This window comes from Rattus rattus, chromosome 1 (assembly GCF_011064425.1).
Source record: "Rattus rattus isolate New Zealand chromosome 1, Rrattus_CSIRO_v1, whole genome shotgun sequence".
In the NCBI taxonomy this organism is placed as follows: Eukaryota; Metazoa; Chordata; class Mammalia; order Rodentia; family Muridae; genus Rattus; species Rattus rattus.
Window position 1 is genome coordinate 222,223,127 of NC_046154.1, and position 25,779 is coordinate 222,248,905.

Consider the following 25,779-nt stretch of genomic DNA (forward strand, 5'->3'; position numbering starts at 1 on the left):
ATTGTTGAGGATAGTTTTTGCTATCCTTTTGTTTGTTTGTTTTTTGTTTTTTGTTATTAAAAATGAATTTGCAAATTGCTCTTTCTAGCTCTATGAAGAAATGAGTTCGAATTTTGATGGGGATCGCATTGAATCTGTAGATGGTTTTGGCAAAATGGCAATTTTTACTATATTAATCCTGCCAATCGATGAACATGGGAGATCTTTCTAGCCTCTGAGATCTTCTTCAATTTCTTTCTTCAAAGACTTGAAGTTCTTGTCAGACAGATCTTTCACTTGCTTGGTTAGAGTCACACCAAGGTATTTTATATTATTTGGGAGTATTGGAAAGGGTATTATTTCCCTAATTTCTTTTGTAGCCTGTACATCTTTTACGTAGAGGAAGGCTACTGATTTGTTTGAGTTAATTTTATATCCAGACACATTGCTGAAGTAGTTTATCAGGCTTAGTAGTTCTCTGGTGGAACTTTTGGGGTCACTTAACTATACTATAATATCATCTGCAAAGACTGATATTTTGACTTCTTCCTTTCCAATTTGTATCTACTCGACCTCCTTTTGTTGTCTGATTGCTCTGGCAAGGACTTCAAGAATTATATTGAATAAGTAGGGAGAGAGTGGGCAGCCTTGTTTAGTCCCTGATTTTGGTGGGATTGCTTCACCATTCTCTCTACTGAGTTTGATGTTGGCTACTGTTCGCTGTATATTGCTTTTATTATGTTTAGTTATGGGCCTTACATTCCTCATCTTTCTAAGACTTTTAACATGAAGGGGTGCTGAATTTTGTCAAATGATTTCTCAGCATCTAATGAGATGATCATGTGTTTTTTTTTCTTTGAGTTTGTTTAAATAGTGAATTGCATTCATGAATTTCCATATATTGAACCATCCCCACATCTCTAGGATGAAGCCTACTTGATCAGGATGGATAATCATTTTGATGTGTAATTGGACTCGGTTTGCAAGGATATTATTGAGTATTTTTGCATTGCTATTCATAAGGGAAATTGGTCTGAAGTCCTCTTTCTCTGTTGGTTCTTTGTGTGGTTTTGGTATAAGTATATTTGTGCCTTCATAAAAGGATATGGGTAGTGCTCCTCCTGTTTCTATTTTGTGGAATAGTTTGGACAGTATTGTTATAAAGTCTAATAGAATTCTGCGCTAGACCCATCTGGTCCTCGGCTTTTTGTAGTTGGGAGACTTTTAATAATTGCTTCTATTTCTTTAGGATTTATAGGACTGTTTAGAAGGTTTATCTGATCCAGATTTAACTTTGGTACCTGGTATCTCTCTAGAAAATTGTCCCTTTCATCCAGATTTTCCACTTTTGTTGAATATAGGTTTTTGTAGTAGAAACAGATGATTTTTTAAATTTCCTCAGGTTCTGTTGTTATATCTCTGTTTCATTTTTGATTTTGTAAATTTCTCTGTGCCTTCTAGTTATTCTGGCAAAGATTTTATCTATCTTTTTGATTATCTCAAAAAACCAGCTCCCTAATTTTGTTGATTCTTTGTATATTTCTTTTTGTTTCTACTTGGTTAATTTCATCCCTGAGTTTCCTGCTGTCTACTTCTCTTGGGTGTATTTCCTTGTTTTTGTTCTAGAGTTTTCAGGTGCGCTTTGAAGCAGCTAATGTATGCTTTCCCCACTTTCTAATTGGAGGCAGTCAAAGCTATAAGTTTTCCTCTTATAATTGTTTTCATTGTGTCCCATAAGTTTGGGTATGTTGTGCTTTCATTTTCATTAAGTTCTAAAAAGTCTTTAACTTCTTTCTTTCTTTCTTCCTTAACCAAGTTATCATTGAGTAGAGTGTTGTTCAACTTACATATGTATGTGGGCTTTCTGTTGTTTTTGTTGTTATTGAAGACCAGCCTTAGACTGTGGTGAACTGATACCATGCATGGGATTATTTCAATCTTCTTGTATGTGCTGAGTCCTGTTTTGCTACCAAATATATGGTCAGTTTTGAAGATGGCACCATGAGGTGCTGAGAAGAAGTTATATTCTTTTGTTTTAGGGTGAAATGTTCTATAAATATATGTTAAATTCATTTGGTTCATAACTTCTCTTAGTTTCTCTATGTCTCTGTTTAATTTCTGTTTCCAAGATCTGTCCATTGATAATAGTTGGGTGGTGAAATCTCCCACTATTATTTTGTGAGGTATAATGTGTGCTTTGAGCTTTAGTGAGGATTCTTTTATGAATGTAGGTGCCCTTGCATTTGGAGCATAGATATTTAGGATGGAGAGTTCATCTTGGTGGATTTTTCCTTTGATAATTATGAAATGTCCTTCCTTACCTTTTTTGATAACTTTTGGTTGAATGTAGATTTTATTCGATATTAGAATAGCTACTTCAGCTTGTTTCTTGGGACCATTTGCTTGGAAGATTGTTTTCCAGCCTTTTACTCTGAGATAGTGTCTGTCTTTGTCACGGAGATGTATTTCCTGTATGCAGCAAAATGCTGGGTCCTCTTTATATATCCAGTCTGTTAGTCTATGCCTGTTTATTGGGGAATTGAGTCCGTTGATGTTAAGAGATATTAAGGAATAGTGATTGATGTTTTCTGTCATTTTTGTTGTTAGAGGTGGAATTACATTTTTGTGGCTTTTTTCTTTATTTTCAATGCAAGGAGATTTCTTTCTTGCTTTTTCTAGGGTGTACTTTCCCTCCTTGTGTTGGATTTTCCATTTATTATTCTTTTTTGGGCTGGGTTTGTGAAAAGATACTGTATAAATTTCATTTTGTCATGGAAGATCTTGGTTTCTCCACTTATGTTAATTGAGAGTTTTACTAGATATAGTAGCCCAAGTTGGCATCTGTGGTCTCTTTGGGTCTGTATGACATCAGCCCAGAATCTTCTTTCTGACTTTCATAGAATCTTGTAAGAAGTTTGGTGCAGTTCTGATAGGTCTGCCTTTATTTGTTACTTGACCTTTTTCCCTTATCACTTTTAATATTCTTTCTTTGTTTTGTGCATTTGGTGTTTTGACTATTATATGATGGGAGGAATTTCTTTTTCTGGTCCAATCTACTTGGAGTTCTGTAGAATAGTTCCTATTCTTTAGATTAGGGAAGTTTTCTTCTATAATTTTGTTGAAGATATTTACAGGTCCTTTATGTTGGGAGTCTTTGTTCTCTTCTATACCTATTATCTTCAGGTTTGATTTTCTCATTGTGTCCTAGATTTCCTGGATGTTTGGGATTAGGAACATTTTGATTTTACATTATCTTTGACAATTGTGTCAATGTTTCCTATGGTATCTTCTGTCTCTAAGATTCTTTCTTCTATCTCTTGTATTCTGTTGGGGATGCTTGCATCTATGACTGTTGATTTCTTTCCTAGGTTTTCTATCTCTAGGGTCGTCTCCCTTTGTGATTTCTTTATTGTTTCTTTTCCCATTTTTCAATTTTGGATCATTTTGTTCAATTCCTTCACCCGTTTGGTTGTGTTTTCCTGTACTTCTTTAAGGGATTTTGTGTTTCCTTTGTAAGGGCTTCTACTTGTTTACCCTGTGTTATCCTGTACATCTTTAAGGGAATTATTTTTGTTCTTCATAAAGTCTTCTGTCATCAGCATGAGATGTGATTTTAAATCCAAATCTTGCTTCTCAGATGTGTTTGGATTTCCAGTATTTGCTTTGGTGCTTGAACTGGGCTCTGATGTTGTCTAGTAGTCTTGGTTTCTGTTACTTAGGTTCCCGTGCTTGCCTCTTGCCATCAGGCTGTCTTTGGTGTTAGCTGGTCTTGCTGTCTCTGGAAGTGGCTTGACCCGCCTATAGGCCTGTGTATTAGCACTCCTATCTCGGAACAGAGAGCTGTTCTGGGTTTGTATGACCTGAAGCCTCCAGGCGGGTTGTTTGGTGCAGAAGAATTGGTCTTACCTCTGCTCTCAGGTGTGTAGGTGCTCCTGGTAATTGGATTGCAGCTCTGGGTGCAGGGAGAAAAGTGAGTGTCCTGCCCCTGACTGCACCTAGGTTCCTGTGCCCAGAGGGTACAGAGGGCACTAGAAGGGTTCCTCTTGGGTCAGGAATGTGAGCAGAGGTAGTTGTATCCTCTGAGCTCTAGGGATTGTTCGCACTTCTGAGAGTCCAGCTCTCTCCTCCATGGGACTTGGGTACAGAGAGCTGTGGAACTGGTTCAGTTCTGGGAGCAGACAGAAACAAGAAGGTTCTTGCTGGTGAATGCTCCTAGGTTCCTGAATCCAGAGGGCACTAAGCAGGTTCCTCTTGGGCCAGGAATGTGAGCAGAAGTGGTGGTCTCCCCTGAACCCTCAGGATTGTCTGTACTTCTGAGAGTCTAGCTCTCTCCCCCACGGGATTTGGATGCAGAGCGCCCTGAGCATTTCTATGAGATACTATTCGTCTATTTTTCATTCTGTGAATTTTGGGCAAAGTGTCCTAAATAAGAACTCACTGTAGAATCTAGATCTAGGTATAAATTAATGTCACCTCTTCCTTATTCAGTTTTCTCATCTTTCCTATTCTTCCTCCTTTCCTTCTTTGCAGATGTATGCATAAGCTTTTGACCGTGTGTGTGTGTGTGTGTGTGTGTGTGTGTGTGTGTGTGTGTGTGTACATACAAACACTATATATATATATATATTCAAAAATTAAATTCCTCTGAACAACACAGAGGAGCAACTACTTTCTAAGGTTGCTTACATCTCAAGAAAGTTACTATAATGTAACCCTAATTATTATACATGTAAACAAACCAATAACTAAATAAAAATCCTTTTATGATGATCAAAATTGAGCAAGTGACAAAGGAATCTTTGCGTAGCTCCTTTGTGTAGGGACTACTCTAGGCAATAAATATGGGGGTGAGAATAAAATGGACAGCATTTTGTCTCTTAAGATTCCTTTCATTTAGTATATGTGGAAGTCTTTAGCCAGAATATAAGAAGGAGGGATTTATACTTTTCTAATAATAGCTCCAGGTAACACTACTCAATGGATAAGAGACAGGACTATTGAGATGAAGTGGGATCACATTTTTGATCAGTCATATGACTTTAGGCAATATACTTAAACTGCTTTTTCCTAAAATGTTATTCATGGGAGGAAATGATTTTTAATGCATATTTCTTTTAAAAAATTAGCCTGAATATGGCAAGATCTTTTTATAAAAGTATATCTTTATTAGCATTGTTACCAATCAAGACTAACTATCATACCTTCAGGTTTGAATTTGGTTCATTTGAAATTATCATCTAGGATACAAGATTGATATTGATAGCTGCTGGCATTTAACATGTTACTGAGGTTCCAAAACAGACAGTTAACTAAGCAAAGCAATAGAAATGAAATGGAAATAGAACAGAAAGAAACAGAAGCACTTCTGTTTCTGTGGACAGACCAAAATACTACAAAAATTTTATAACAATAGAAGGTTTAAGAACAACTGGAATATCTGAAGAAATTTTAACTGTCAGTATGCCTTCATTCTTAAGAAGATTGAGAAAAATCTAATAATAAAGACATTGCTCATTACCTGTTAAATCTATGACATTTTAATTAAAGTGAGAAAGAACTTATAGAGAAAATTATAAACCATTACTGAAAGACATTAATGCAAACACGAGTAAATTGAGAGACTGGTTGTATTAATAGATGAGAAGATTAAATGTCATACATCAATTTATTCCCAAATGATTTATTAGTTCAACATGGTGGCAATCAAATGCAATGTGTAGAAGAAGCTTAATTCTAAAATTGAATTCAAGGTTCAAAATGTTGTGACAGGCATTAAGGGCTTAATAAAAAAAAACTTAACTAAATTGTTGTTAAGCTCATTACCTTGGGCTTAGTTACCAATTGAGGGAGATATTGTTGAAATTTTAGGAAGTGGGGCAAAGGAGGAAAAGCAGGGAAAGAGAGATCCATGCCCTGAGAGACTGTAACTATGTCTCACATTAAATTCCCTTGTTTCTTTTTCTTTCCAAGCTACTGTGAGGTGAGCAACTCAATGTCTGCAGCAAAGGCTATGATCCTGCCTAGGACTGGAAAACTCTGAAGCCATGATTAATGTAAACCTTTTTCTTCTTTAAAGCAAATCAGTTGATATTTTGACATACCAATTTAAAAAAAAACAATCTGACATACAGATAGTACATTTTATCATGGCTGTCTTACTGCTCTGAAACTCTTTCTGTCTAGAGACAAAGAAGTCAGTGGAACAGACTAGAAAGTTGAAAAATAACACAGGGATGGGAGAGTTGATGGCAATGGTGTTGTCTGGTAGGAAGTGGTGCTAAAGCACTTGATTAATTACATAGTAAATGTGAAATTAGAGTACTGGCTTACAGAAAATAAAATCAAATAAGTTAATGATTGGAAAGTGGAAAGCACAGTTCTAAACATTAGAATAATTACAAGAAGATATGTATGAAACTGTGAATTTGAGAAGGGTACTTTTAAACAAGACATAAAAGGGATAAATGATAAAGGAAAGTGAAATTTAAATATAATACAAATTTTTAGATACTTGTCCAACATAGGAATACAGAGATAAAATACAATGCTCATTTTAACCATAAGTAGGATTCAAATATTAATTGTAACATAAATGACATGTATACCATATGGACTTCCATGATATAAAACATTTTCTATAAATAAAATAAATTTAAAAGTTTGTGATTGTAGCAATGCACAAATCTAACAAGAAGCTGTCAGTGGGCAAAATAGATAGGTTCAACTTAATACTTCTTGGGCAAAATTAATAAATTGTCAATGAATTAATAACGATGAGGTTTAACAAGTTACTAATTATTCAAATCTCTTAAGTTTTTCAAGTTCTAACCCACTGAAGTTTAGTGTGAATGGGAAAAGCCTCGCAATGATTTATTTTTTAAAACCTGGCAACATGCAATTAATTTGAAGTATTTTATACTCTTTGACTTAATAGTCCTGCTATCACAAACACAAATGTCTCAATAATATTCTTACATATATAGTCACATGGACTCATAAAAGGGTGTTTTTCCTTTTATCATTCCTTTGCAGTAGTAAAAACTAGAATAACTTATTTGTCAGAAATTAAACGGAAATTAACTAAAATACAGTTATATTCAGGAGTAAATAAATCATGTATGTGTGTATGTTTCTAATATTGTTGAACTCTTAAAGGAATGAAGAAAATCAGCAATATATAAATGATGAAAATAAAATGATTGTATGGAAATCAGATGAAGTATAGATTGGGTAATAAATGCCTTAATTCCTGTTCTATTGCCATGAAGAGACAGCATGGCCAACTCAGGTCTTATTAAGGAAAATATTTAAATGGGGGCTTGTTGACAGTTTAATCTGTTATCATCATGTCAGGAAGCATGATAGGAGTATGGCAATACTCATGTTGCTTGAGTAGTAGCTGAGAGCTGCATCCTGGTCATCGGGCCAAGAAAGGGGAAGAGGGTCTAGACTTAGAATGGATGTTTAAAATCTCAAAGCTTACCCTTAATGAAATCCTATCTTTGACAAGGCTATGCCTAGTCCAAGAAGACTACACATTCTAATCCTTCTGACAAGTATTCAAATAGATGAATTTATAGGATGATTTTTATTCAGCTCACCACAATTAGAAAGTATCGAAGTATGTATAAGTATTCCAAAAAAGAAAAGTTAAGCAATGGTACCTGGTTTGGGAAGACATAAGGTTTAAAATCACAAGACTGAAAGGGAAGCCGTGAATCTTAAAGAGAACAGGAGGTCATAAGACATGAGACGGTTTGGAGGAATGAAGAAGTGATATAAGCTCAAAAAAATTACAAAGCAAGGATGTCTGGCATCTATCCCTAGTGTTGATTATAATTTCCCCCCCGAGCTATTGAGCAGAGTCCTATCAGAGAGTAAGGAGACCATCCTTTCAGTAGAGATAAATCATATGATACTGAAGACCAATTCTTAGAAACACCAATAACTATCAAGTCTCAACTATAGTTTTAGCCAACTTCTGAAAAAAAATCCTTCCACCTTCAGGGTCAGATCAACTAACACTTGCAGAAAACTCTAATAAGAAGCGCTAACCCCAAATCCTCATTGCCTGTGCAAGTACCTGGTTCACTACTATGGACAGGCCATTTATTACCTAGCCCTGTGGAACGGATGCCAGAGAGAAGGCTCAAGGTTTCAACTGAAATCACATTTTATCTATGTTTAAGTTTAGGATTTATCACTGGCCTTGGCATCTTTGCATGCATCCCCAAATGATAATAAATAAGTTTTTACTTGCTGACCTGTGAACATTTCCTTTCCATACTTATAGATCCAAAAGAATTTGTAGAAGTTTCTATCATAAGTTGTAAATGGAAGAACCTCAGATCTGATACCAAATAATAAAAGAATTTACATTTCAAATGTGATATTTGAATTTTAAAAACAATAATAAAGGATTATTTTTATAAAAAATATGCTATTATATCAACTGTATTTACTGGGTGGATGCTTTAAAATTACTTTCTTTTGCATAATTTCATTATTAAAATTAATGATAGATACAGATTGCTGGCTCAGTGAGTAAGAACACTTTTCATGGAAATACAGGGACCTAGTATGCATTCTTAAGACATTGGTAAAAAGCCACAAGACAACTTATAACCCCGATAGTAAACGTAGGTAGGTTATTGAGGATGGCTAGAAATTAATCTAGCAAAACATGGGAGTTCCAGATTCAGATATAAGGTAGAGAATAAGGTAGAAAACAATAGAGCAGCAAACAGTATGCTCTCCTCTGGTTTCAGTGCCCAATCACATAGGGGCATGTAGTGCTGCACACATACTTAAGAACATGCACATACATACAACAATCTACAAAAATAAAGTACATGAAGATACAGATTTAAATCCTACATCATATATATTTATATCAAAATACCACATCGTAAATCAAAAAATGAACACAATTTGTCTTTTATGTATTAATGTGAGCTTCAAACTAGATATAATTAATCATTAAGTTACAAGACAGTCTATGATTCAGAAGACAAAATTTATAAAATATCCATGGACATTCTAAAGCATCTATAAAAATTATTTTTCAGAGGCATTGCTATCACAACATTTTGCTAGCTCTCTTATTAATATCAACATATTTAAAATATTTAGAATTTTTAAAATAAAATTCTATTCATTCTCTTTTGCTGAAAGACATCTCTGAAATAAAGTACTTTAATAAAACCTAAGTCCCCCCCAATAATGTAGCTTTTATCTTTCAATATTTTGTGGCCTTAGCCTGCTAGCACAATATACTAATTAGTAATCCGTTTGCTGCTTACATGTCTTTGAGACAGTAATTAGAGAAATGCTAATTTCCTGCTCACTGATGGGAAACCACATGAGAGCTCTTTTGTGAGATTAAGCTCTACACAGCACATACAACTAAAGCTAACAACATCCAGTGCAAAATTATTAACCTGTTAACATCATTCCAGTTTAATCAGGATGCTAAGACTGAATGTACACACTCACCTTTATACTCTAAATGAAATCCAGTGTAACTGACAGATCCGTCGCTCCGAAAAGCCAAGTGCATGGTGTTTGAACTGCTCTCTATTCTTTCTGGTAACTTGCTGTCTTGAAAACTTCCAATCAATGGACTATTACTGTCTGGGCCATCGTATATATAGAGGAAGTCATAGTTTGGTTCTATGCTAAAACTAAAAGAGAAGGGGGGTGGGTGTTACTAAAAGGGTGTTTACCAAAGCAGATATAGAGCCAAAGAACAATAGATCTTGTCAAATAAATCTGGTACAACAGTCAAAACAAAACTCCTATGCATTAACTCTACCATTAAAGAGGAACTCTGTGGTTCCATAGCAAAAACCGTTTGTAAACGTGAATTGAGGGGCCAAGAAAGCCCAGAAAAGCCCAGGTCTTCAGTGGATACCCCACCAAGACTCTGGACTCCCCAAAAGTTTTCTCAAGTGAGATGGAAGATTTGCCGTACCTGTCCACCACTGAAATGTATTTATGTCCTTGGCACCAGATTCCCGATCACCGTTACCATTACGGGAAATCATCTCCAAAGGAGACTGTGGCAAGTAAGGCATAGAGAACACTTGCTCTTATACCCCAGTGGTGCCTGTCAAGCTACTCCGTGTCCTATGCCTTTGCTAGTTTTTACAAAGTACAATCAGTAAAGCAGAGTTCTGTCAAGAATGAGTAAGTTAACAGGCAGGGACAGACACTGTGTAGGCTTTGCAAATGGCTGGAATTACAGCAAAATGTGCTCCATGTGTGTGTCTGCTTACAACACTGGGACGTGTGTTTACCAGTAAGTTGCTCATCACGAGAGCAGCAGACTTGGGCGTTGTAATCTCCAGCAACTTGCCTGCCCTCTGAAAGAAGGGTTTTCTGTGTTGTGAAATGCATACACTTTGCTGTGCACGACTGTTCCTGCAATTGATATTGTATGAAACCGGGGAGGATGGTCTTTGAGTGTTCTCAGGGGTCAATGGTTACTTTTGCTTGGGGAACCAGGTTCGGGTGGGGAATTTCACCTGGACCTCTGCTCTCTACCCACATACATTTCTCTGTATCTCTCTGTCCCAGAGAAATCTGCCAAAGGCCAACCATCTTCCTTTACTGCACAAGGAAGATGTGGAGGGTTCACCCGGACTGCAGGCGGCCCATTGGTTGTTCATATATTTAAATAAAATGGTCTACAAACCAAATAAAAAAGGAAGAAAAAAGAAAAGAAATTTATCTGACAAAACAAAAAAAACACTCACAGGACATGACTAGGCAATAAGCCACAGGAAAGAGAGAGTCTTCTTGATATTTAGAAGACTCATGTTAACAGAGGAAAGCCACATAAATGGATAGTTGGGGAAGTGGCACGGCCTTGGGAATAAGCTGTATATTTGGGCTTTATTTCTTCATTTTCCAACTTACATATTATTTTGAAAGATGTTTTACATTAGTAAAGTGAAATACATATATGCTTTTAATTTCCAACGTATTTTTATATGATAGACGTGTTAACTCCTTTCATTACTAGTCTTGAAAACACAGCACTTTGAAATACATCAGGTATCAGAATAAATAAAAAAAATACGGATGAATATTGTTTTTAAATTACTCAGCAAAATAGTGTATTCTGTTTTAGATATCTGTTGATGAAAATATATGAATATTTTTCTATTAGAATAATGCAAAGGAAATAATATTTATAGACTTTCAAATTTAGATGGTGGTACAATGACTTTTACACTGTAGATGATTCAAACTCACATTATAGGTATTAAAATATCTTGCAAAATAAACTTTTACCTTAAAAAAGTGTGAGTATTATCTCAGAATAATCATGGTTTACATATAATTGGGAGCTAGATTATCCATTTATATATCGTTAGTACCACTTATATATTGTTAGTAATTAAGAAATCATGAAATCAGAAATCTGCTGTAACTTCACATTTGTATTTACTTATTTCAAAGAAACAATATAAAAATGTCAAGTTTCTGTGACTCTTTTACTCTTAATGGTTTCCAGTCAGTTTATTTGTACATAAATTGTCAGGGAGAAAAGTGGATGGATTAGTAAACTTCTCACATCTAACAGGCATTCGAGAATTAAACAAAATAAATCAAAACATACCAAACAATACTTTATTCAACTAAATTCAACTAGTTAGTCCTAAATCCTGTCAATGGATCAGAGGCCTCAATTTTGGTAATTAGTGATATTTAATAGCAGATGTCAGGGTGGGCCTGATCTCACTGACTTTCGTGGACTACAGCATTCTGAATTTCCACTTTCATCGAGAAAATTTGATTTTTACCAACTCCTTGTCTATCTCACTGTTAGAGGCTCTTCATAAACAAGTGCTTTGAAAGGATACAGTGATGGGCTCTCGTGTTTGGAACACTGGAAATGGCACTTTCAAAGGTGAATACCAGATATTTCATTGAATGTCTCCCTTTGCCTTATGTGAATATGTAAAGCACTGAAGATAAAAGTGAAAAAAATTCTTTGGGAAAATTTAAGTTCTTATCTGCAATGATTCCTTTCACACAAACACTGAGAGAATGGTATGCTTATGAGATGTGATATTTTTATAAAATTTGGCCATACCAATCCTGCAGTTTTTATTTTGCCAGTGAATATCCTGAAACTCTTAAAAGTCAAAGTTCTCCTTAATGTCACATCATAAATGACAAAATTGGAAATTAAATTTCTGCCCTATACTTCCTGCAGTATAGCCTTTTAGTCCCAATTTATTAGCTAACTTAATTTATAAGAAGCAAAGCCATGTATCAAACATCTTCATAATTTCTATTGTCTTAAAATGCAATTTCTACAATAGCAAAAAATGGGAGTAATAATCTTATTTACCAAGGAAGTCCTTGCAATAATATACTGAAATAATCAACGACCTCATTCTCATTGTCTTGCCATCAACAAATACCAATTATTGAATTGATGTGAATTATAAATATAGCATTCATATTGGCAAATATGAATTCTAGAAATAGCAATTCCATATTTTGATCATTTTTGTGATTCTGAATTACCTATTTTTCAACGTGGCTTCAATATATTAGAAAATATTTTATGTTTGAGCTTCATATTTTACACAAATACCAACCCTCTTTAAAGTACTAGACATAAAAATAATAGCTTTGGTACTTATAATAAACTTTCTTGTTACTACTGCATTGCTTGTAAACATGAAGAAAACTTCCAGTTGGAAGGACTCTGGCAATTTAAACAGTGCAAACATATAAGGCGCCCTCCCACCACTCCACTGCATCTCGAACCTTATCCTGCCTGCTTTGAGGTACCTGGGACTGAATCCACAGTTGTGTCTATGCTGGTTGGCTATTCTGTCCCTGGCCTAAACTCCCAGCTCCTGCATCCCCCAATCTTAAATCCAAAGGCGTCATATTTTGTGAGAAAATATCGCCTTCCCATAAGGAAAGCAAGTCTCTTTTTTATTTCAAATAAAACAGAAGAAAAAAAAAAAAGAGAGAGAGAGAGAGAATGAAAAGCGATTAGATTCTTCCATATCAGCACTACTCCCCCGCGGCAGGAAGAGAGAGTTTTGTTGCAGAGACCAACAACAATGAATCTCTGACTGCTTAACCTTACAGCATAAGAAAAGGTACTGATTTGTTTTTAAACTAGTAGTATTAAGTACAGAGAGAAATTAAAAATAATTGGGATCAAAGTTTGCTTTTCAATAGACCTCTGGATCATTCCCACCCGGGATATCTGGAGAGGATTCTCACCCCGCCCTGTGTTCTCTGAACAAGAACTTTAAATCATCCAGTGTAAAGTATTAGTGTTGGTATTAATTTTTTAAAAGAAATAAAAACTTATGTAGTAAAAATGCCAAAACAAAACTAACCATAAATGATGTTATATACGTGGAAAGGTTTAAGAACTCACCTGATAAAAGCCAAGGAGATAACATAGTCCGCATTGACACTGACGGTCCAGTCACAGTCCCTGCTGTGTGGGTACGGATGAGGGAAGTTTGGCGAAAGGATAAAGCCTGAAGATCCTGTTAAATTGCCTCCACAAGGTGCTTTAATTTAAACAAGCAAACAAAATACCTTAAGAGATTAATAAAATCTATTAGCTATCAATATTTGTGAAAACATTTTCTGAGGGTATGTGAGACTCTGCACATACTCATTTTAACAGCACAGGATGCTGGGATGCTGCGTGTCTCTCAAGGAATCCATGAAAATATTGAACACAGAGCACATACAAACACATACAAGCATATTTACAAAGAGGCGCGCATGCACACGCACTCACTGATACTTTGTTTTACTGGCTTCCAACACAGCCTTTAAAAAAAAGCATTTCTGTCATGTAAACTGAAAAACAGCATGGGAGGGATTAAAAAATGGTTTCTCCATGGTTACTAGGAAAGGAACCTGAAGGTTACTAAAGGAATTGGAAGCAAAATAAAACAAAACCTTTAATAATAAATGCCTTCAAACCCAGTATGAGGGAGGCTTGACTTATACAGCAATAACCTTTCTCATAAAAGCCATAATGGTAATCAATGAGTAGGATTCTAGTGCCCAGCATATTTGCACACCCTCCCTTACATAATGTTTGTAGAAGAGGCTTTAAAAATAATTGAGTAAAAATAAGTGATAATGTAAGACCTGAATCTGCTTTTCAAGAACCTTACTGTGACGCTATGATTTTTCCTAAAATCTAGTTCCTTTATTGATAAAAATAGGCAATTACAACAGATTCCATTGTTGCTGAGGACACAACCTCCTGTAATTTTTCAGGGGACAGGAAGAAATAGCTTCAGTTAGATTCAGAGGCTTTTTAAAAAGGAATATGATTGTATTCAGAAAGTAACACGTGTCCTTGGAGGTGGTAAAGGTGAATGGAGAAGTACACAGTGGGGTATCCCTACAGTTCCATTTACACAATCAGCATTCTTGTCTGACTTTCAAAACTGTCGTCTTCTCAGACAATGTTTATAATTCAGTCAAAAGGTAAACAGATTTTTTTGATAGGAAAAGTCGAGTTTGGAGGAAAGGAATTCCCTTTGTAGGTAGGCAAGAGTCAATAGAATTCAATAATTTGTAAAGCTCATCTCGGTGTTTCCTCATACCACCAATCTTGTGTACAGATTGTGCCTTCAACGCTTAGCTATTTAATGCATCTGTACTTTCAGCCATGATGTAGACACACTGCATTCTGACTCTTTGCACCTTTTTATACCATGTGGGTGCATGCTAGAATGTGACTAGACAGAATATGTCACACTCAAGTGTCTTCTAAGTATGGGAATAGTGTTCTCCTGTGAAAGGACATACCCTCAGCCTGACCCCATTCATTCTCTCTACTCCAGAACCATTATTTAGTTCATAGTTTCCCCTTAGTCTTCCTTTTCAAGGAAGTGTAGTTCCACAGGGCCTTTTTCTATCCTCCCGGTGTTTTCATCTAAAAATCTCTAATATTCCCTTATGTTTAATATCCATAGTCTTTTGTTGTTTTTATTTAAGGAAAGAAATTATTATAAGAAATAATACTTTTCCATAAAACTTAGCCTAGACTCACTTATGACATAGATAATCCCCTACCCCTGCCTTTTGTTTAGGTAGGATTAAACCAAAAAAACAGACACTACAAAGCCCCACTACCTCCATGGACCAATTATTCATCAGCCTCCTTTACCAGATTGAGTAAAATTCTAGTAATCCAAACTTTGATTAAGCTTTCCTTTTAAATTTAGGCCTCTGATTTTTGTCCTAACTCCAGCTTCATGCCAGTGTCCAATATTTCTGAGAAGAAACTGGAATCAGAGTACACCATGCTCTGAGCCATTCAGTAACACCAGACTTTTATGTGTTCTTTCTTTTTACTATTTCTGGTGATTCTTTTCTGCAAAAGCGAATTTCCTCTTTCCTTGCTCTTACAATACATGCAAGACTAGGCCAACAGTGTTCACCCAGTTACAATGGTTTCTTTCAATGTATGCCGGTGTTCTCTGCTTTCTGAGTTTGCACGTACCCAGTAATACCTTTTGAATAAAAAGCCTATGCTTAGTAAATTCTGTTGGAAAAGGAAGTCTTTGCATAGCTTCCCTTATATAATTTTTCATATTTGTAGAAGAGGTTTTAAAAATAATTAAGTAAAAATGAGTAATATTCTAAGAGTTGAGTTTGATTTTCAAGAACCTTACTGCGACTCTATGATTTTTCATAAAATCTAGTTCCTTGATTGCTAAACATAGGTAATTATATCAGATTCTATTGTTGTTCTCTCTGCATTGAATATAGAATATAGAATCAATAGATTATAACTGTAAGTTGTATTTACCTCTCATAGCAAAAAAAAATAAATTGTGTGAGTGAGTATAAATCATAAGATAAAACTCTTAAGACTTAGTACTCAGAGGACCAATTGTTTTCCTTGCTTTTCATAATTATGAATTTCCTTTAGCATGGTGACATCACCTTAAATCTGATGAGCTAATTTCTAGCATGTGACATCCAATTTCTTCTAGTGAATTTGCATAGACTCGAGTCTGCCATGAAAATTTCTATTTCATTTTGTAACCTGGGTATTCTCCTGATTTCCTTATGCTGCATTGTTTACCTTGCATTTTTTCTACTCTGTTATAATCATCTGTGCTGAATACGTTTACCGTCATGAATTTATCTCTCACTTTTTATTGATGGGAAACTCCTGTTCCTATCTATCTTGCTGATATTCTGTGCTGAAATACAAATCAAGTATGTATTACACCTCTTGCTACCTAGTACTTTATTGTTATATAAATAATATAATATGAAAGTTACATAATACTCAAGTCAAAATGCTTCTGCTTTGTTGCTAAGTTACTACATTAACATTGTCATTATGTATATTTCTTCTTTTCTTTGACCTTGGAGACAAGCCTTCTTTTTTTTTTTTTTTTTGAGATTTGGAGACAGAGTTTATCTGTGTTAAAATCCTGGCTGTCCTGGAACTCACTCTGTAGACCAGGCAGGTCTAAGTCACAGATGTCTGCTTGCCTCTGCCTCCCAAATGCTGGGATTAAAGGCATGAGCCATCAGTGCCACAGATACACTCAGTGTGTCTCACTTTCTTCACTTGCTACCATATTTCTTGACCTCTAAATTGAAAACATATTATTTTAGAATTGTGAAAATGACTAACTTCTTTCTCCAACAATTATTTTCTTGGTTTAAATATCTAGTAGAGAAATGGTACATCAGTGATAGTTCTATAAAAGCTAGAAGACAATGCTCCAGTTTTAGTGCTACCTGACCTCTGTTCCATTTGTGATATTGTCAACCACCACTTTGAATAGACAAAATATTACAACAATTTCTTTTAAAGTTGTATTATTTATTTATTTATGCATTCATTAATTATTTTTTCAGTGTGTCTAGACAAAGACATGGAGAGGTTGCCGGAGTTGTTTTTGTCTTTCTCTCATGTGAATAAGGGTGACTGAGCTTAGGGATCAAGATTGGCAGCCAGCACCTGAACCAACTGGGCCATCTTGCTGGCCTTAAATGTCTTACAATTCGGGGTTGGGGATTTAGCTCAGGGGTTGGGGATTTAGCTCAGTGGTAGAGCGCTTGCCTAGGAAGCGCAAGGCCCTGGGTTCGGTCCCCAGCTCTGAAAAAAAGAACCAAAAAAAAAAAATGTCTTACAATTCTACGTACTCTCTGCTCATATAATTCCTTCTTTTTGAAATGTTTTCCATGCATGTACTTATGTAGTTCCACTTATGATTTGAAATGTTTCACAGCCTTTAGGAACACTTAGAAAACCTTAGTTTTCTTCTTGGCTGAGCTGGACTTAGCCTCAGCTTTCATGAACATGATATGAGAAACTGGCATCATCATGCAGGCCACTTCTATGTTTATGGTGTCTTTATGAACAGTATGGTCATGTGTCAGCATTCACCAGTTACATGTAAAGTCAATGCCGTTTCTTATACAGTGTTATTTTGTCCAGATGCATGTGATGTTTCTAAAAATATTTGTTGACATGTGAATGGTTCTTCATATTGATTGTGAAAAGAATGGTAACAGCTGTGTGAATGAATGTGTAGCCTAAAGACTGGCTTAATGTTTTGTGGAAAACAATGACTTTGTTTGTGTTTAGGACTTTTAAAATCATGTATAAATGATGAGCAGCTATGTAAGATGTACAAAGCTGTGTTCAATAAATAGCAAATGCAAGTATGTACATGTGCATTAAAAAAGTAGAATAAGTCTCGTGAGCCTTTAGAAGGTTATGGAGTGTGATTATGTATATAGAATGAGATCAATTTTGTTTCAGATTTCTTTATTACAACAAGGAACAATAATCTTTGAATTGTTAGAAATTATATGCGAATGAATATATTCACATATGAATATATTCTTCATAAACAAAAAAGAAAGATAATTATATGTATACTAACAGTTTTACTGGATGTTGCTAAAGACTTTATTTTTCTTTAGGGATAAGGGCCCCTAACTTCTTTTTACTACATTATTTACCTTGTCAAAATTCCCCTTATGTATTTAATAGCTATGGTTCAATTTGAAAATCTAACATAGCCGACCAGAGAGTAAAACTCTCTGACATTTGTAAATCCTAGACTGCAAATGCATACATAAAAATTATTCTAAAATATCTTTAACTTTAAATAGCAGTTGGAAATCCATTAGGTTTTTGTTTTTTAACATATCTAATCATATAACACCCAAAATAAAATCAAAGGCATCCAGGAATTAAATTTCAGTTGGCTTCTCTTGGATCCTGACATGCACGATTTGTTCTGAGTGTAATTTTTGTGAGCAGTAATACAGGCAGCAGCTATGAATCTATTTTACAATCTTCTTAATTTTTTTGCCAATTCAATTTTATTCATGTACTGTCTTTCTCAGCAACCCACCCACACTAATGTCTTTGTTATTTACCTTCATATCGAGTACAGCTACTTTCCCTCTGGCAATGTCAAAGTAATCTTCACACTGTCAATTTTGTTGGAATGAATTCTATTAACTCTCTAAAGATGACGTCCTTCTGTTTGGTGCTTTCTATGAGGCTGATTTTTTTTCCACATGCAAGTAAAATGCTTTATTCTCTGAGGTCTGAGACACACACTTACAGAGTTTCTAAAAAGTTCAGGGTTTAATCTTTGTCATAGTATTTCCAATCATGGAGTTCTTTCTTATCAGTTGCAGGGGTCAAGCTTTCTGCAGCCTTAGCAATTTTTCAGACAGTTTTTTCAGTTATTTTCTTCCTCAGAGAAGTTCTAATGCATATCATTTTTTGAAGCTATCTTATCCTTCCCCCCAAAATAATACTCAGTTCCATAATCCATACAAAAATGTTCCACACCCTGCTCCATATAAGTAAGATTTAGTGTTCAACTTTCCCTCTTAAAATTGGGTCCTTTTAGCTAGAGCACACCATGGTTTATACATTTTATAATAGTCTCTCCAGAATGTTTTAAACTTATTGAAGTTTGAGGTATATTTTTTTCTTTAGGTTCAGTATAATTCTGTTCAATGTTTTAGGATTGTACATAAGAATATAATGTTAATATAATGTTATAGGCCTGAAAAATCCTATTATGTGATATCCTTGCCTATTAAAAACAACTTTAGCAATTATTGTGGAATTTCACTTTTTTCTAAAGGTATAAAATTTTAGTAAATCCTTGAGACGTAAAATTATATTTTGATCCTATTTATCTTCTATTCTTCACCTTATTTCCTCTCAGATTCACTTCTATTCCTCCATGCCCTTTCAAATTCATGTCTTCTTTAAAGAAGCAGAAATAAAAAATAGACCATGGAGTCCAAATTGTACTAATACTTGTTGTGGATGCATCCACCAGAAAAAACTACTTGGAATGAATGTCCCTGCATGAGAAACCATAAATGTCAGTACCTCCTCCATTAGTAGTGGGGGATCATGAGCCCTTTCTCCTTCTCATTTTGAATGCTAGCTGGCTTATTTTCTATAGAGATTCTCTTTATGATATACAATAAAATTTCAATTAGAATATGAAGTTTTAATTTCATTGTAGTCCCACAGGCGAACAAAGTAGTAAATAACAATGTTCACACCTTATGAAAATGTACTTAACATTTTTCCTTCTTTTTCTTAGAAAAATTCTCAAGCAGCTCCCCTTACCTGATTTTATTGATACAGATTTTATACATATAAATCAGTTGACATTTGATAATGCAAAACTTGTAGTAGTATATAAAGAGCAATAGAAAAATATAATAGCTATAATAGATTCACTATATAAAGAAATAAATCAAAATCTGAACTATGCCCTTATTTTGTTTTAGATTTTAAGCCTCTTCTATACTTTGTGCCTGCCTCATTATCTACAAAAGAGGCCTAGAGCTACCGTTTTGCCTGCAGGAAGAATTAAGCCTTGAAAGTTAGTGACTATTATGCTTTAAAAGCCTACCTACAAGATACAGAAGCATGGGTTGTAAAAATACATTGTTTAGCGTAATTTCATTGAGAAGAAGGTTGATCAGAGTTAGAACTTTTCTTATTTTATTGGTAAATTCCCAGTGGATGGAAACCAACAGGTACCTAATGAATTTGACTTTGCAACTTTTACATGAGTTGTTACAACATGGAGTCAAATAAGTCCAGGTAATTCACTGAGTTGCTTTGCTGCTGACTGAGGTATTCAAACACACTTTCTAATTCTAATTTCTAATTCAGAAAGAAATTGCTATGAAACTTATTGAATACTATATTTAGAAGCTGAATATAAATAAACCAAAATATGGCTTTTTGTTGAAAACATGCTAAATGTGCTTATCCTGACTGTTTTAAATCCAATAGTGAGTGAGCAAGTCGTAAGCTCCCTCTTGAAGCTGCAAAGAAATTGTGAAATGTATATGAATACAAATGTAGGCTAGAACTGTAAGCTTGGCCATTTCCCTAAGCTTGTTTTGTTCTTTTTTGTTTTTTCGTTTGCTGTTCCCCTCCATCCCGATCTAGTAATAAAAGGCCTGTATCTTGAATCTCTGGACTGTCACTTAGAGATTTGAAAACAAGTTTGGAGCCAGAAATCAGACAGGATGGAATAAGGTCTGGACACTCCTCAGATCATCAAAACAAATCCTGATGTTCTTTTGAAAGTCCTGACTTAAATGGAAAGCCAATCCTTTGAAGCTCTTAAAATAGCTGCTGATATTACCTTCTTAGAAGAAATAAGCATACAGGGACTAAATCAACACAGTGTGTTTTACATAGAGATTCTCAGTGACTGAGGTTTAAAGCAGAAGGTAATAATAGATTTATCCAGTGAATAAAAGCTGGAAAATTATTTCAGGAGATTTGATTGATCATATTTAAAATTTTGGGGCTGTTCACAACATAATAAAATCGTGGACTTTTAACTACAGAAATTAGTAATTACTCTTTCTAAGTTTGCATATTTTGGATATGCACACACTCCTTTGAAATCTTAAGAAGATAGTGCTAAATAACATCAATACTGCTTTTAATCATTGCAATATACTTTATAAAATTTTAATTATTCTTTAATCATACCTATACAGACTGGTGGGCTGGGCTGCCAGAAGTATCGATTTTCTACCTGGATGCAGGTTATTCTTTCTTGTCCTTGAAGCTCATATCCAGGATCACACTGGAAGACAACAGTGTCCCCAGGTTCTCGTCCATCCCCATTGCGTGTCCCATTCATGGGGACTCCCGGGTCACGACAGGCAGTTGCAACTGAACCTATCAAAAGATAGAAAGGCATCTTTCTTACTCTTATACTATCACAATCACTTTCCCAGTTTCAAACTGAAATGATTAATCTTTACAACTTTCCTCATGTCTATGTTTTCGTAGGAAACTGACTTTTTAAAACGCTTGAATTAACTTCAAATATCTATTAAATAAACGCTTCTGTATTCCTTTAATAATGTATGTGCTAGCTTGTTCTAAGAAGCAGCATAGCATCTGTGTCACTAAATATTAGGTATCCAAATAAATTTCCAAATTCTATGTTGTAGATTTATTTCTGTTGCTGTGACAAATACCCTGATGTGAAAATGAACAAGTAAACAAAATAAAACAGAAACAAATCCAAAAACTCAAAGAAAGGAAGGGTTTACCTGACTTAATATTCTAGAATACAGGCCACCATTTTGGGAATCCAAGAAAATAATCATATCAAGAGCAAAGAGAAAATGGGTGAATCCTTGCTTTCTTACCTCACCTAGCTTTCTACTACAATGAAGTTCACTGTCCAGCTCATGAAGTGATACTATTCATATTCATGGAGAGTTGTTCATTTCAACTCAATTAAGGCAATGAAGACAACCTCCTACAACCTCTTACAGTTCCATCTGGACCAGATTAGAAAATTCCTCAACTGAGATTCGGTTTGCAGATGCCTCTAGGTTGTGGCATGTTGACATTCAAAACCAATTATTTCACTATGTGAAAGGCTATAAAAGAACACTGCTAAGGAGAGAAAATACTTGTTTCAGAGATAAGCAACTTACATCCGGGTCTGAGACGAGGGAGGGGAAAAGTAAGAGAGAGAGAGAGAGAGAGAGAGAGAGAGAGAGAGAGAGAGAGAGAGAGAGAGAGAAACAACAAATGTTATGATGTGAAAATATATTGAACATTGTTAACAACATGGCGGGCCTTCATGATATCATGTGAGACTTGCTAATGTTAGTAAAAATGAATTTCATAAGTGAGTATACTAAAGGTTGACGAAATTTTAGAGAGAGCTGCATCATTATCCAGACATTTCCAGGAGGGCTGAAGGATGCTATTGCATTGTGACACTTAACTTTGTCCATTTGATATACCCTAGAATCATCCTGACAGAGAGACTCAATGAGGGACTGCTCATAGAGATCAGGGTACAGGCCTGGTTTGGGTGAGGGGTTGGTGTATAACCCACAGGGGATTATCCCATCCACTAGGCAGGTAGTATTGAGCTACGTACATTGAAAAACATCTAGCTGAGGACAAGCAAGCAAAAAAGTGAGCATGCACACCTTTCTTATAATTGCTTAGGATTGAAGATGTGATGTGGTGTCTTTCCTGTCATGTTGACTTCTACATAATGATGGACTATAACGTGAAATTATGAACTAAAAGAAACATTTAATCTTTTAAGTTGTTCTTTGTTTCAGTGTGTTATAACAGGAACAGAAACAATACAAGAAAAAGGCCCTCCATGAAGATCACTGTAGTTTGTTGTAGACTTTAACATACACTTGCTTTATAACCCAGAAAATGTTATGTACACTGAGGCATTGATTCCCCCAAATTCTTAACCCATGATAAATTCACAATATGAAGTGACACTCAACATTAGCCAGGCAAGAATCCATATACATTGTATGTCATAGAAAGTGTGATGCATATAATACCAAGTACACTATCAAAATTATGGATTGGTATCTAGTGTTCTATATCATTTTGAACTGACTTATTTGTGAAAGTAGATAATTGGTTGGTTGACAGGATTAGAGTGCAAGGAGAAGTATTGGGAGGTAACCCGTTGTATTATGTGGCTTCTTTTAGTGGAAGTGTTATGAGACTTGACTATAATGGTAGTTATACAAATTTATAACCATAAAATTACTGTACGTGTAGTACGTGAATGCTTGTGGAACTAATAAAATCTAATTAAGCTTGGTGAATGACCTCAATGTCAGAATTCTGGTTGTAGGTTGGTGTCAATATTCAGGTAAAGGCAGGCACAGGATAGAATGAGGCCTGTCATTGGATGAGAAGTAAAGATGGGTGGAAGAAAAGTTTTAGCAAGGAAGAAGAGGCCAGAGTGAGGAGCGATAACATGGCGGATGTTACGATTCCTTTCTGCACATATTACAAGTTGTTATGACTATTCTTAAGGGATGGATGTGTACAGGATTTTGTGTTGTCTAGGTGGGCAAATGATATCTTATCAATTGGATCAGAGGATATTGTGTGATGTTTTCTTTCATGTGGTGACCTAATAGAGTTCAAGAGAGTGTATGGTGGCGGGACACATCGAGCTGCCACAGAGTTGGGATGTATATGTCTGGTGTTGTGGAAACCAGCCAAGAAAGCTGTGAGTGAGGATGGGGCTTGTGGACAATGGGTCAGAAAGTAGATGGGGCAGTGTGGTGTCACCGAGATAAATTAGCACTAGTTTCAATGGCCTGCTGGAGCCTGAACTATCATGAGACTGTGATTGTCAGGGTACATGCGAGAACATTCTGCAACTTTTTCATTTTTACCACAATATTACTATATATTTGTGACATCCTACTTGGAAAATTGGGGTAATGGACTTAAGATAGAGGAAGCCATCAAGTTTTCTCGTACTGGTGACACTGATGAATTTTATTTTCTATATCTCTAATAGAAAAGTATATGAATATATAGGTCTGTAAGTAGTGGGATATGTAGTTCTTTTGACAAGTTACCTATCAAGAGAGTAATCAAATGTAACCATCCAGCAAGTTTGCTTAACCTTATCTATCTGATGTAATTAGAACATTGAAATCCATATTTTATTGCAGTATATTGACTTCAGTTGTGTAGGCATCAAGACAACGTTAACGAGTAAGTTACTTAAAATGACAGCATGTATTGAATCTGATACACTTTCAATAAGCAGTAACACCAGAAAGTAGAATGTTCAATCTATAACAAAACAAAATTTTCTTGGGATTTTTTTAAAGTATCAATTTTTAAACAGCTGACTTTTTCTGATTAAAACTGTTATCTCTTACAGTAAATTTATATTTACCTTTTTCTGCATTGTGTAATAAAATAAAAGTAAAAAAAAAATCAAGCGACATTTTAGCAATTGTTGATGATAATTTAAAAACTAGTTAGCCTTCTAGAACTATTCTGATAGTAAGCTAGTTGAGTACCCAGAGTCTCATTGGTTAATTTTACTAATTAAATGGCAGTATGAGCAATGGCCAGGAAACCTAACACATACAACTCCTTTAACCCTCTAGAATCTCTGTGAACCAACTACTATTATGTCCTCAATTTAGAGATAAATTTAGGGCTGTAAAATAAGCGGTCTTGAATTTACCAGAAAAAAAAAGATACATAGCATGACTTAAACCCCTGTCGCTCTACTTTCATAGCTTAAAGCATAAACGTCTGAGAGACCAGAGTGTCCTCTTTTAACTGTCACTGTCCCAGAAACTCACTTGCCTTCCCAATCCGTATCATAATAAACATTTACACATTTTCAGGAGAGATATTATATCTGTAACTAGAACACTTGGTTGGCCTTATTCAACCCAGTCTTAACATATTAACTGTCATGACAGTTATTTCTGAAGGGATTATTTCCTTATTAGAGTAAGAAGAGAACTCCTGGGTGAGAATGTGAACCAAAGAGAATTAATATATAAGTTGACTCTACTTTTTAAGTACAGTTGTTCAGTAATAACCATTAATATTCCTTAGCAGAGAACTAAGCAACAACCCATAACATAGAAACTGGATGTATGATGTACAACTACAGGAGGATGTTTGATGCATGCATTCAACAGCTTTATTTAGGATGTTTTCCTTAGAATTGGTGATATCTCAAGAAATGGGCAATGGAGATAAATATATATCTACAGAGAGAGTAAATATATATATGTATATATATGTATTAATAGAGAATTTTGTATTGTCAGTGGGGGATTACTATCTTCATTCTATACTCACAAAATTTATGACAAATCCTCAAATATTTTATATTTATATTTATACATATATTTGCATATATGGACTATAGAATTATATATATATATATATATATATATATGTAAAGAACAAAATAAAAATGCTGCAATGCAAGTTAAGATAATTTGGTCATAGGTAAATATGAGGATACAATGTGTATTTCTTGTCAAATTTTCTAGACTTAATGATTTAAATGAGACGAATTATCTCAAAAGACAGCTTTTACATTAGGCTAATAATTGTGTTGGAATATGCATTTGCCTTGAGGTCTAATTGACTTGAAAGGAAAGAGGTGGTAAATCCCTACTGTTCCATTTTCTCTAAGTTAATAAACAAATTAGGAGTAAGATTTTAAAGCAAAGCAAAGAATGAGGGTGTTTAATGAAATACCAAAGAACTCCCCACCACACACACTTGGAATTACAGGAGTTCTGAAAGCAATCAGTTAAATTCCCACAGAAATAATTACTTTGTAGGAATGCTATTGTTTTATTATCCTTATTCGTTTGACATTTGAATGCATACTGGTTACCTTCTGTGTTTGTAAGTAGGAAAAATTATAATCATTTTAGCACCAAACA

At 35.0% G+C, this 25,779-nt stretch overlaps 1 protein-coding gene across 2 annotated transcripts in view; it reads right to left on the minus strand.

The window, feature by feature from the left end:
- Csmd3 (CUB and Sushi multiple domains 3) overlaps positions 1-25,779 on the minus strand; it is a 1,591,133-nt gene that overhangs the window by 285,579 nt on the left and 1,279,775 nt on the right. For both annotated transcript variants that reach the window (XM_032915225.1, XM_032915219.1), the window contains 3 exons: positions 21,032-21,223; positions 13,400-13,538; positions 9,475-9,662 (listed from right to left, as the gene is read on the minus strand). In XM_032915225.1, coding sequence (XP_032771116.1) covers positions 9,475-9,662; positions 13,400-13,538; positions 21,032-21,223 — 519 coding nt within the window. The remainder of the gene's footprint in view (positions 1-9,474; positions 9,663-13,399; positions 13,539-21,031; positions 21,224-25,779) is intronic.